The sequence below is a fragment of the Mastigoproctus giganteus genome, chromosome 8 (assembly GCF_048544385.1).
Source record: "Mastigoproctus giganteus isolate SK-2022 chromosome 8, ASM4854438v1, whole genome shotgun sequence".
Taxonomy (NCBI): domain Eukaryota; kingdom Metazoa; phylum Arthropoda; class Arachnida; order Uropygi; family Thelyphonidae; genus Mastigoproctus; species Mastigoproctus giganteus.
The window spans coordinates 14,421,925-14,435,630 of NC_143582.1; the positions used below are offsets into that span (position 1 = coordinate 14,421,925).

The 13,706-nt window shown below is 38.2% G+C and overlaps 1 protein-coding gene across 1 annotated transcript in view; it reads left to right on the top strand.

The window, feature by feature from the left end:
• The window catches only part of LOC150081275 (fatty-acid amide hydrolase 2-like), a 65,804-nt gene that overhangs the window by 33,647 nt on the left and 18,451 nt on the right, over window positions 1-13,706 (top strand). Inside the window, exons 4-5 of the mRNA XM_090379480.1 lie at window positions 1,321-1,440; window positions 8,543-8,697. Coding sequence (XP_090235606.1) covers window positions 1,321-1,440; window positions 8,543-8,697 — 275 coding nt within the window. The remainder of the gene's footprint in view (window positions 1-1,320; window positions 1,441-8,542; window positions 8,698-13,706) is intronic.

The following is a 13,706-nucleotide window of genomic DNA, read 5'->3' on the forward strand; positions in this document are numbered from 1 at the left end:
CTGTCAACATCTTTGGACCTATCATGCTGACATTTTTTTCATAGCAACTCCTGTGATTACACATGTTCGGATAAGATGCGTAAGAAGCTGACAGTGTTGATAGTGTACTGAACTGTCATTCATCGATCACTCATTACCAGATCGTGCACACTGTCAGAAACTTCTGGAGTGCAATCCAGAAGTTTTCTTCCAGGCAATCCTTCCCTCATTTAAATACTGCTGCATACTTCTTAACCATAGAATAGGAAAGGGCACACCCCCCACAGTGTCGTAACCATATCCTCATGAATTGCCTTTGGTGGTAGTCCCTTTTTTTCCCAAATATTGGATGACTGCACAGCAACTGATTTTTTTTTTTTTTTTTCCTTCCCCATCTTCTCTCATTCACACTTTGTTGACTTCAGCACCTGTAATTGAAAAAAAAAAAAAAAAGACTATTTGAAGCTGCGCAAAACTTGATGTATTACTGTTTGAAGAGTTATACATTAAACACAGAAATTTTAACACTGTACTACTACCCTTTTAAACTCAGACCATGAACTTTTCAAACTCCCCTCATATATAAACTCATAAAACTGTTTCTTTAAAATTTCAAATTTATAAACATTTCACTTACGAGTCTCTTATTTGAAATTTGAAATTTGCCTCGATTAAACTGAAGTAGCACATAGGCTTATTAGGTTTAGAATAAGCTATAATAACATTAATCACCACATTTAATTTTATCAGCTCTGAATACTACTGGCAAGTAGCAGCAATTAAATTATCCATATTTTTGTGTGTTTTAAAATTATCTATCAATATGATTAATGCAACCTGGCGATTAGGTCTAACTTACATGCTTCAATTTCAATTCTTATTAAAATGTGCAATTTAAGATACAGCTTGCATTTTCTGACTTCTAAAAGTTGGCAAGTCTGTATAAACTATAGTTTTAGAGTTATGATCCAGTAGGTTGAACCTTAGATAGAAACAATTAATATTTGAAATTGGGGAAAAAAAAAATTGTCTTAAACAAAATGAGAGTTGTTCTTTTGTTTATTTCTTTGACAGAAAACTATTACTTTCATTATGTGAGTAGCTTTGTTGCTTAGTTATCAAGCTTTAACCAACTCTATTTTAATTTTAATATATATTTTTTTTATATATAAGTAATTGTATATAGCTATTGCTGCTGGATATAGATAAATAATTTTTGCCTTCAATCTGTAATCTTTGCATTACATTATTGTTCATGTTAGCTGATCATTTTAGAACAATAACGTTTGTTGCATTCTGAATATTCTTAATATATTTCCATTATTTGGAATTATATTTCAGGAGGAGAAGCTGCACTAATAGCATCTGCTGGATCAGTGTTTGGAATTGGTAGTGATATAGGTGGAAGCATTCGTTTTCCTGCATTCTTTAATGGAATTTTTGGCCATAAACCATCAACAGGTAATACCACTGGATGACATTTTAAAAATAAAATTTTATGTATACATAAGTGAACTATTAGAAAAACTCGTAGTAGCTAACACTGTTCTTTAATAGTGAACACAATCCTGTGTAAATGCTATGTAAAGGATATACATTATTAAGAAACAGTAATTTAACCTGGTTTAACCTACCACAGTTATGTGAACTTGTATACGAAGTATTGCCACTTTAGGGGTAATTTTTCTGACATTCAATAGAATTTTCTCAAATATTTAATAACCTTTGGCAAAAAAATACATATGAAAGCACTGTAAATTACATATGCTAAAATAACAGAGGGGGGATAGAGAATGTGAGTCAAAATGATTCTATTGCAGTTTTCCAAAAGAAATATCCCTACCCTCCATATTTGTGAATTTCCAAGTTTCCTTGAATAGTTTTTGAGAATGGAGGCTTGAATTTCGAAATTCATCTTCTGTCTTATAATTGAGCTATAACTACCTCATGCTACATCACATTAGCACATAACTTATTGCAACATCTCAAAGTATAAAGTTTATATTTGGATATTTTATGCAAATGAAAATTAACTATACACAGAGCTTCAAAAGTATAAAATAACCAATGCTATTTGTCCTTATTGAAATTATATGAAGTTGGGAGGTCCGTTTTGTCCTTTCATGTGTTTTTGTGGACAGGATTTAAATTGCTTAGCTTATGCAATAAGTTTATCACTCACTGCAGAAAAAGCTTTGCCTTCACAGCAAGTTGCCTTGATATTTACACTACTTTCAACCAAATGACCAAGTAGTTAATCGGTCATTTATTTAAAAGATGGGACACTGCTGTGACAGTCTGTCAGAACCTATTATTATTATTGTTGCTCTTATATTATTCCTTGATTGGGGGATTCCACTCTGTGATGGGTACTGCTACCAAGTACACAGGGTGGTTGTAATGTCTGCTGTTTCTGTTGGTCAAGGAAATCTCTGACTCTCCTACAGGTGTTCAGGATTGGGACTTTCTGGAGTTCCTTGTAGGTGTTCTCTGGGAGACCTATTGCTGCTAGGCTGCTATGTAGAGTATTTGGCACCATACCGGTGGTTGACACGATGATCGGGATGGTTGATACTTCTTGCATATGCCACATCTCCTTGACCTTATGTCTCAGGTTCTTCTTATTATTATTATTATTATTATCCACATGGTGCAAGGAAACCTGAGGCTTATGCTGCACCAGTCAAAAAAAAAAAAAATTCCCAAGTTACCCTGAGAGAGAGAGAGAGAGAGAGAGAGAGAGAGAGAGAGAGAGAGAGAATAGAAAGGAATCATCAAGAAAGAGAAAAATGATGATATCCAGCTCAGGACCCTGAGTTTGCCAAGCCCATACTCACCAGATGTGAGCCCCTGGGGTATTGTTTCCTTATCAGATATTAGGTAGTCTCTTTTAAACATATGGCGATTAACTGTTGGCAGTGCAATTGCTTGAAGTAGTGCAGTACATGGGTAACTCATTCTGAAGGCAAAGTTTATCTGCTGTTCGTCATATTGCATTAACTAGGCAATTTAAAATCTTGCTGGAAGCAAAAACACATTAAGGAACAAGACAATCCTCCCAACTGCATATAACTGGATGACAATTACTGCATTAATGTTCTTTACAAACATGGCAATCTATTGTGAAAGGTGTAAATGTTGTTCAGTGTTCTACCAGGAAATGCCTTAAGTCAGCCTGATTTTAAGTGCCATAATTATTGTCTAATAATGGGAGATTTTAACTTCCCAGATATTAACTGGAACTTGTGGATTGGTCACTCACACACTGGTGCGACTTTTGTGGATTTATTGGATGATTGTTTTCTACAGCAACATGTTGGAGAGGCGGCCAGAAAGAGTGATGCTCTTGATCTGGTTATCAGCAGTGATTATTTGTGCATTAGGAATTTGCAGATAAAGGAAACAGTGGATGGCAGTGGTCACAGTACACTGATGTGAGATTTACTTAAAGATATTACTGCCATCAGGAATAAAGAGAAGGGTTTTTCTTCTGTAAAGGTGACTACAGTGGTCTCAGACAGTTTTTAAATTGTATACAGTGGGACCAACTGATGTTACCGGCAGCAAATTCTAAATGGAAAACATTCAAGGAAGTAATCGTAGAAGCTACCTGGCTTTTCATACCGATTAAGAAATACTGTTCAAGGTTTAGGCCTAAATGGATGTCAGATGAATTAATGAGACTTGTGGCAGAGAGGAAAAATGCATGGGATGCATATAAATTATCAGGCAACACAGAAGCATATGATAGTTATAAGCTAGTCTGTAATCAGGTCATAAGGGAGGTTGGGCAGGCGAAGGCAGATTGCAAGAAATCTTTGGCAAGAGATGCTAAGAAAAGCAGCAGGGATTTTAATTATATAAGCTCTAGAAGGAAGGGGATAAATCAGATTGGTCCACTTGATATCGATGGTTCAACTGTTGATGGTCCTGCTCAGATAGGTGATAATCTCAATTGAGTATTTTGCATCTACATTTACACATGAGGAGTTATTCAAGGAGGAGATGGCCAGATGTTTATCAAACTCTAATAGGGAGTTAAATGATTTTGTAATAACTGAGAGCAAAGTGGAGCAGAAATTGTTGTTAAAGTTAAGCATAAGAAAGGCACCTGGAGTGGATAGTATCTATCCAGTTATATTAAAGGAGGCTGAAAAGGAAGTAAGCAAACCCTTAGCCATAATTATGACAGCATCCTTGGACTCAGGGGAAGTCCCAGTGGACTGGAGATGTGCAAATGTATCCCCAATTCACAAAAAAGGGGATCTAAGGGTGACATGAGTAATTACAGACCTGTTAGTTTGGCTTCTGTTCCAGGGAAAACAATGGAGTCAATGGTTAAAGAAGTATTGCAGGATCGTCTAGACAAGACTGCACTAATAATTTAGACATGGCATGAGTTTGTTAAGGGAAAGTCTTGTCTGACAAATTTGATTAGATACTATGATGTGGTTACAAAGGAACTGGATGCAAAAAATAATTTTAATATCATATACAGGAGATCCCCCCCAGTATCTCAGTCCTCGCAGTTACGAGGATTAATTTCTGAAACCTGATGCAAGCAGTGAAAATAATGTGGAGGATTTTTGGAAAAGTTTTACTATTCTGCATAGTATAAAAATGATTGGAGATTGGAAAGAAATTTTGTGTAGATTAATTAATAACTCATGAAAAAAGTTATACCCTGATGCAGTTCGTGAATATGAAGAATACAAAGTGACCGGGTTACAAAATGAAATTGTTATTGCAATGCTGTTTTGCAATCTCTTGTCCAAAGAGGTGTACCACAGGGATTGGTACTTAGTGCTGTATTGTTTGTGCCTAGAATAAACAATTTAGCCCAGAACATTTTGGGTAATGTAGACATCTAACCTTATGCCAGTAACTTTGCAATATCTTGCCATTCACAGATATGCATTCCACTGAAAGACATCTGCAGCTTTCAATAAACAAAATAGTGTCATGAACTTCACATAATGGTTACCGTCTGTCGGCAACCAAAACTACAGATGTTCACATTTTGTAAAAAAAATGCCAACTACATCCAGAACCTGCATTATTACTGGCAATCAACCGTAACCAATTACCAACAATATCCGATTCTTGGCTATGACCTTCGACACTAAACTGACATTCCAGAAACACATACTACAAATACGAACTATCTATAAAAAAGCTGAATATACTTAAAGTCATCTCATCTATGAAGTGGGGAGCTGATCGTTATACTCTACTCCACCTATACTGGGACTTAAATCAGATCTCGATTAGATTATGGTGCCCCTGTTTATGACTCTGCCTGAAAGACTCTGTTAGCGTCACAACACAACAATTGGTTGTGCTCAGGTTGGTCTTGGTGCGTTCAGGACTTCGCCAGTCCAAAGCTTTTATATAGAGGCCAATGAACCTTCACTCCACATTAGGATAAAGATGCTGCTCCTCAATTATGCAGTTAAAATAAATAGCCTTCCATCTCATCCTATCTGGTCATACCTCTATGATTCTCAATGGATAAACCTTTTTATAAATAAGCCTCTTGAAAACAAATCTACAGGAATCCATCTACAAGAACTGATTCAGCAGTGGAATATGCATTTGACCAATTCCCATAAAGACAGAGAAATTGTACAACCTCCATGGAAAGTGTGTATATCTACATGTGATGACTACTTCTGACATTGGGGGAAACACTCCCTGAACAATCAAACCATTCAGAAACTACATGCAGCTCACTCCTTGGCAAATGTAGAAACCCTCAAATTTATACTGATGGCTCCAAAAGTGACACAGCTGTGGAAGCTGCTGTGGTGCTACCAATATCAACAGGCTCTGTTTCATTACCACAAGAATGCAGCATTTTCACTGCAGAACTCTGTGCCATTAAGATGAGTTTGACCTTACTTGCTAATGATTTCACTCCGAAGAGTCTGTATAATCTATACAGACTCTTTGAGTGCAGCGACAGCCCTCCAAGGCAATTTTTGCTCTCCATATCCATTTATAAATCAAATAAGAACCTCAAATATCTGAATTTTATAACAGGCAGACTATCACTTTTTATTAGATTCCAGTGCATCCAAGTACAGGGGGTCCTCATTATTCTTGGATAACGAGGACCCCCTGTATACTTGGATTTCAGGAAAGCTTTTAACACTGTTGCACATGAGGCTACTGTACAAATTGGAGCAGTATGGTATTAAGGGTAAGTTGCTTCAATGGATAAAAGGATGGTTGAGTGGGAGAAGACAGAGTGGTTATTAATGGATGCTGCTCGTCGTGGACTAATGTTATTAGTGGAGTCCCCCACTAATAACATTAGTGGGGATGTTGGGCCCAGTGTTGTTTTGTATATTTATCAATGTTATTGATGAAGGTATATCAGGCTTAATGTCGAAGTTTGCAGGTGATACAAAGTTTGGCAGGGTTGTTAATGACAGCAATGGCAGTGCGCTACTGCAACAGGATCTAGAACATTTGGGCAGATGGGCTGAGAAGTGGCAACTGAAGTTTAATATTAACAAATGCAAAGTACTGCATATGGGTAGAAGTAATCGCAGAGAAATGTACCAACTTGTGGTACTACACTTAGGGTAGTAGAAAATGAAAAAGACCTGGGAGTAATTGTACAGTCAGATATGAAATTTTCTGAGCTGTGCAGACAGGCAGCCAGAGCAGGTCATGGGGTATTGTTAATGATATACAGGAATTTTGCTAGAAGGGAAAAGGTGGTGATTATTCCTTTGTATGAGGTAATGGTCAGGAAGTACTGCCTTGAGTACTGCGTACAGGTCTGGAGGCCTCATTTTAGGAAGGATGTCGAGTTGCCTAGGCGAGTACAGAGAAGAGCAACAAGATTGATGAGGGGAATGAAAGGATGGTCTTATGAAGAAAGGCTTAAGTTCTGCAAATTGCAGCATCTGGAGACTAGGCACCTGCAAGATGATCTGATTGAGATGTATAAGGCCTTGAATGGGTTGAGCAGGCTCAATTCTGATGGGATTTTTCCTCTTGCTCTGATTACGAACCTGAAGGAGCATAAATTCAAATTGAGGAAAGACAGTTGTAGAATAGATGTGGAGAAATTTGCCTTTAGCCAGCGGGTAGTTGATTGCTGGAACAAACTTCCATCTGTTGTTGTGGAAGTTGATAGCTTAAATAAATTCAAGGATGAACTGGACAAATGTTTAGAGGGAATGGATGTGTGAAGTTTTTTTTTTTTTTTTGCTGATGCTACTTGCTTTCTTGCATCATATGCTGCGATTACTACTACTGGGGGAATTAGAAATTCTTGGGCATTTCTCACAAAATGCAAGAGAATCTAGCGACCTGACAAATTTCCCACATCCCATAAATATAATATACATCTTAAATATTATAGGTTACTATATGTTTACTTTATGGAGAATTGTAAGATTTTAAGGGTTCACATACACCACTGCATAGTGTGTATGAAATTCATTAAAAGGACATTAGTATAGTAGTTTGCAAATGATGCAAGAAAACAAATTTATGTAACTGCAGCCAAAAAAAAAACCACTTCTCACGTCATCTGTTTATGTCCTCTAAGAATATATACTTCCTTAAAATTATTCAAACTATCCACTTCCACAATGCTAGATGGAAGTCTGTTGCAACAATTAACTACCTGCTTGCTGAAGGCAAATTTCCACATATCTAACCTACACCCATCCTTCCTCAATTTAAATTTATTTCTCCCTTGTGTGTTGTCTGAAAGAGAGCCTTAAATACCTCAATCAGATCTTCTCACAAGTGTCATTGCAGCATCTGAAAATTGCATTTTCAGATGCTGCAATTTGCAGGACCAATCCATCCTTTTGTTCTGTTTTGTTTCTGTTCTGCGTGTTTTGTTATATCTTTTGTTCCCCTCGCCAATCTCATTGCACTTCTTTGCACCCCCCCATCTAACAGACCCATATCTTTCTGAAAGTCAGGCTACTAGATGTGTGTGTGTAGTACTCAGGATATGGCCTAACCCTTGCCTGATACAACAGCATAATGACCTCCTTATCCCTGCTGGCAAAATGAACCCCATAAGCAGTCCTAACTGCCTTTCTGCACTGCTTGGAGAACTTCATGTCTGACTGCAAAGTTGTTCCCAACTCTCTTTCATTCTTGGCTACCCTGAGTGTGGTACCACACAGTTGGTGTGTTATTGTGATTACTGCTACCCATGTGCAGTACCTTACATTTTTCAATGTTGAACTTCACTTGCCACTTCTCGGCCCATCTGCCTAGTTTTTCCAGATCTTGTAGCAGTAGCATTTCTAGTAGCATTTTATGTTATTTGCAAACTTAGACATTAAGACTGATATGCCTTCATTAGTATCATTAATAAGTATTGAAAATAACAGTGGGCCTAGCACCGAACTCTGGGAACTCCACTAATAATATTAGTCCAAGAAGAGCAGTGCCTATTGATAATCACTTTGTGTTATTGATAACTACTCTAGTAATGTAATATAAAAATCAGCATGAATGAATTAATATATTTCAGTTATAAAATAATTTATATTAAAGCAACTTTTTTTTTTTTAAATTCTAGGAATTGTATGTAATAAAGGCCTGTATCCAGTTCGAACAGGAGAACAAAACAAGTTTAAATGTGCAGGTCCCATGTGTCGTTATGCTACTGACCTATTGCCAATGTTGAAAGTTTTAGCAGGAGATAATATATCCAAACTAAAACTGGATAATACAGTTAGTGCCTTCTTTTATGTGAAATATTTTAATTTATTTTATTTTATACTACTGGTGGTTTGTTTTTTTTTTTTTTTTTTTTTGTCTGCATATCCCAGCCAAAAATTTTAAGATCTTAATTCATTACTTTTTTTTTTTTTTTTTTTTTTATGTAAACCCCAAACACAAGAGGTATTAGAACCTATAGTACTTAGTACCGTGCTTGGGTTGGAGGTTGAGAGGACAAGAGAAGATATTTGTTGACATTGGACTTGAACTTCTGTAGACTGTAATTTTCAGGAAATACATATGAAGGAAGGTTGTTCCAGAAAACGGCAGTTGAATGAATAAACGAGGAAGATGAAAAGTTGGTTCTGTGAGTTTGAAGTTGGACAGTAAATGGATGTTGGCTGGTGGTGGCATGTGTTCGGACTGTTTTGAGAGAGAGAGAGAGCGGGAATTATAGAAGCCAATTCAGAAGAACAGTGGCAGATTTGCAATTTATACAGAGTGAGCAGCTGTTTGGAAGAAAAGTAATGCCAAGAGCGAAAGAGAAAACCAAGTTTTTTAGATGCAGAGGAAACAATATTTGTAATGTACTTGTGCCAAGAGAGATTAGAAGTCAGGGAGATGTATCAAAAAGAGATATATCATTTTGCCTAGAAATCAGAGTGTCACTAAAGATAAGCATAGGAGCAGAAGAATCCTTTTTGCGAGATTAGCATTAGCATTAGTAGAGGCATTTGATGCAAGAAAGCAAGCTTATGCAGCATCAGCCAAAAAAAAAAAAAAAAAAAAAAACCCACTTCCACTTCACCCCTCTGTTTGTTCAAAATACCTGTCCAGCTGAGCCTTAAACTTATTTAGGCTATCAACCTCCACCACAAGAGATGGAAGTCTGTTCCACCAACCAACCACCCGCTGGCTAAAGGCAAATTTCCGCACGTCTATCCTACATCTGTCTTTCCTCAATTTGAATTTATGCCCTCTCAGGTGATTTTTCTGAGCTAGAGGAAGAATCCCATCAGCATTGAGCATGCTTAAACCATTCAAGGCTTTATACACCTCTATCAGATCACCTCGCTGGTGCCTAGTCTCCAGACACTGTAATTTGCAAAACTTAAGCCTTTCTTCGTAAGAGCACCCCTTTGTTCCATTCACTAATCTTGTTGCCCTTCTCTGTACTCGTTCCAGCAGCTCTACATCCTTCTTGAAATGAGGCCTCCAGACCTGTATACAGTACTCTAGGTGTGGCCTGACCATCGCCTTATACAATGGAATAATCACCTCCTTATCCCTGCTGGAAAAATTCCTGTATATCATTGACAATACTCCATGAGCTACTCTTGCAGCCCTTCTGCACTGCTCAGAGAACTTCATATCTGCCTGCACAACCACCCCCAAGTCCCTTTCATTCTCTACCACTGTCAGTGTAGTACCACAGAGTTGATACGTTGCTCTGGGGTTGCTGTTTCCCATGTGTAGTACTTTACATTTGTCAATGTTAAACTTCATTTGCCACCTCTCAGCCCATCTGCTCAACCTTTCCAGATCCTGTTGCAGCAGCATAGTGTCAGTAGTGTCCTTGACAACCCTGCCAACCTTTGTATCGTCTGCAAACTTGGACATTAAGCCCGATATACCATCATCAATATCATTTATAAATACAGAAAACAATAATGGACCCAACACTGATCCCTGAGGGACTCCACTAATAACATCAGTCCACGATGAGCAGTGTCCATTGATTACCACTCTCTGTCTTCTCCCCCTCAACCACCCCTTTATCCATAGCAGCAATTTGCCTCCAATGTCACGCTGCTCCAATTTGTGTAGCAGTCTTCCATGTGCAACAGTATCAAAAGCCTTTCTAAGATCCAAGTATATAATATCAAAGTTATTCCCTGCATCCAGTTCTTTTGTGACTGCATCATAGTATCCAATCAAGTTGGTCAGGCAAGACTTCCCCTTAACAAAACCATGCTGTGTCTGAGCTATAACTGAAGTCTTGTCTAAATGATCCTGCAGTGCTTCTTTAACCAGTGCCTCCATTAATTTTCCTGGAACAGAAGTTAAGCTCACAGGTCTATAATTACTTGTGTCAGCCTTTGATCCACCTTTGTGAATTGGGGTCACATTTGCACATTTCCAGTCTATGGGTACCTCCCCTGAGTCCAAGGAAGCTCTCATAATTATGGCTAAGGGTTTGCTTACTTCCTTTGCTGCCTCCTTTAATATAACTGGATAGATCCCATGCACCCCGGGTGCCTTTCTTGTGTTTATCTTCAACAGTTTCTCCTCCACTTTACTCCCAGTTATTTCAAGATTCTGTAGCTTACTGCTAGAGTTGAATACACCTCTGGCATTCCCCTCGCTGAATAACTCCTCATGTGTGAATGTCGATGCAAAATATTCATTTAGTTTGTTAGCTACCTGAGCAGGATCATCAACACTTGACCCATCAATATCAAGTGGACCAATCTGATTCACCCCCTTCCTTCTAGAGTTTACATAAGTAAAGAACTCTTTGCTGTTTTTCTTTGCATCCCTTGCCAAGGATTTCTCGTAATCTGCCTTCGCCTGCCTAACCTCCTTTGTAACTTGGTTGCATATCAACTTGTATCTATCATAGGCTTCTGTGTCATGTGTTAATTTGTATGTATCCCATGCATTTTTCTTCTCTGCCATATGCCTCATTAGTTCATCCGACATCCATTTTGGCCTAAACCTAGAACTAAGATATAAGACAAGACTGAGTTTTAGAAGGATTGAAATCAACTAAGTTGTCTTTGCCCTATTGGAGAATTACCTGGAGGTTCAGCATTTAAGGAATTGGTAGCAGATTTTCTAGAAGTTGAAGCTGATTGAGCAGGGCATGGTTTGTCAAATTGGAAAGTGGAATGCAATGTGCTATCATCGGCAAAACTATGGATAGGATTTCCAGTCGATGGAAGGTCATTAATATACAAGAGGAAAAGAGTGGGGGAAAGAACTGAACCTTGGGGGACACTGGCATTAGTGGAGAAGTTAGAAGACAGAGAGCCATCTACCAATCGCCCTCAGTGAGCGATCAGAGAGAAAACTGGATAACCAATTACTAAAAATAGTTGGCAAACCATAAGGTGGATGCTTGTTTAGAAGACCTTTATGCCAAACATGAACGAAAGCCTTTGAGATGTCAAGAGCAACTACTTGTGTTTCACCGAACTTTTCCATTAGTCCATAAATGGGTAACATAAGCTAGAATATCGCCAGTGGATCGACACTGATGGAATCCATACTGGCGATCGTTGATCCGACGGAAGGTTTCTAGGTAGTTTAAGTGTTGGCGGTTCATCAATTTCTCCATTACTTTAGAAAGAGTAGAAGTAATTGCAATGGGATAATAATTGGATGGGAGGGATTTGTCACCCTTTTTAAGAACTGGCTGGATATGAGCAATTTCCAAGCAGAAGGAAAAACACCTTTAGAATAAGAAAGTGAAAAAGGCGACAAAGAATAGGAGTAAGTTCAGGAGCACAGGTTTTGAGAACAAGTGGAGAAATACCATCGGGACCTGGAGCTTTCTTAGCATTAAGATTCGTCAAAATCTGACATCCTTTTGACGGAAGACCACAGGAGGCATTGAATGGATCGTGTTGGGAATGGTGGGAGGTGTTTTACCAAGATCATTAATACATGAGTTGGAAGAAAAATGGGATGCTAGCAGGTCAGCTTTATCCTTTGCTGAAGTGACAACAGAACCATCTGGTTTGGACAGAGGTGGGAGCAGAGATGGGCAAAAGTTGCAGCCAATAGCTTTGGAAAGAGACCAGAATGCTTGGCTACCATTAGGAAAAGAAGCAAGTTTTCTACTCTTAGCCTGTTCAAACTCTAGTTTGGACTGATTAATAACTGCTTTACAATTGTTGCGAACTTTGGTATAGGCAAAAAATGAAACTGGAGAATTAGAAACAAGCCAATTACGATATGAAATGTTCTTCTCTTGAACAGATTTAGCACATTTATTGGAAAACCAAGGTTTAGATAAATGACAAGATTTTAAAGTGGAGTGTGGGATAAAGGATTCCATTCCTGCAAGAATAATTTCACTGACATGATCTGAGCAAACGTTGACATCAGAAGTTTTGAAACAGTAATCCGACCAAGGAAAAGAAGAAAAGAAATCTGGCAGGTCATCCCATTTTGCAGTCTTGTAATGCCAAACAACACAAGGTTGGAAATAGCCATGAGATAAAGGCTCCATTGGAGAAGAGACAATCACCACATTGTGATCTGAAGTGCCTAAAGGACCTCTCACTTCGACCGTGTACTTAGAAGGGTTGTTTGTGAGAAAATGATCAAGCGTGTTGGCTGTATGATTGGGATTGTCTGGTATTCTTGTAGGTAAATGAACAATCTGTGCAAGGTCATTAGTCATTGCAAAAGCCTCAGCATCTCAACCAGCTGAAGTTGTGAACATTAAAATCACCAAGGAAAATTACCTCACTGTTAGGAAAGTTGTACGGGAGAAAGTCAAATTGCAAAGAGAGGAAGTCAATGAGCTCCAAGTGATTAGTGGAGTTGGGAGAATGGTAGAGACAACAGATGAATTTGACACAATGAGGTAGAGAGATTTTAAGCCAGAGAAGATCAAAGAGAGGAGATTCCAAATTGCTAAGTCTCTGACAGGGAATATCGGAACGGGCATATGCCCAAGTACCACCTTTGAGGCGAAAAGAATCGTACAGTGAATAATTTTGGCAACTGAGATAAGCAGTAGTTGAATTAACTGATATTCTGTCAGAAAAAGTACATGGAGCTTGGCAGACTGCAAGTGGAAATGGACATCGTTGAGATTAGAATTGAGACCACGTATATTTGTGAAATGAATTAGGAAGTGCTTGGGAGGTTTATATCTTTTCACAGATAAGCTTGCTCTACTAGTTTGACAATTCATGGTGTATTCAGTAGTACAAAAAAGTGGGCGGGACATGCTGTATGAAGTAATGAAATTTTTGGATATGGCGTACACATGGTAAGCATATACC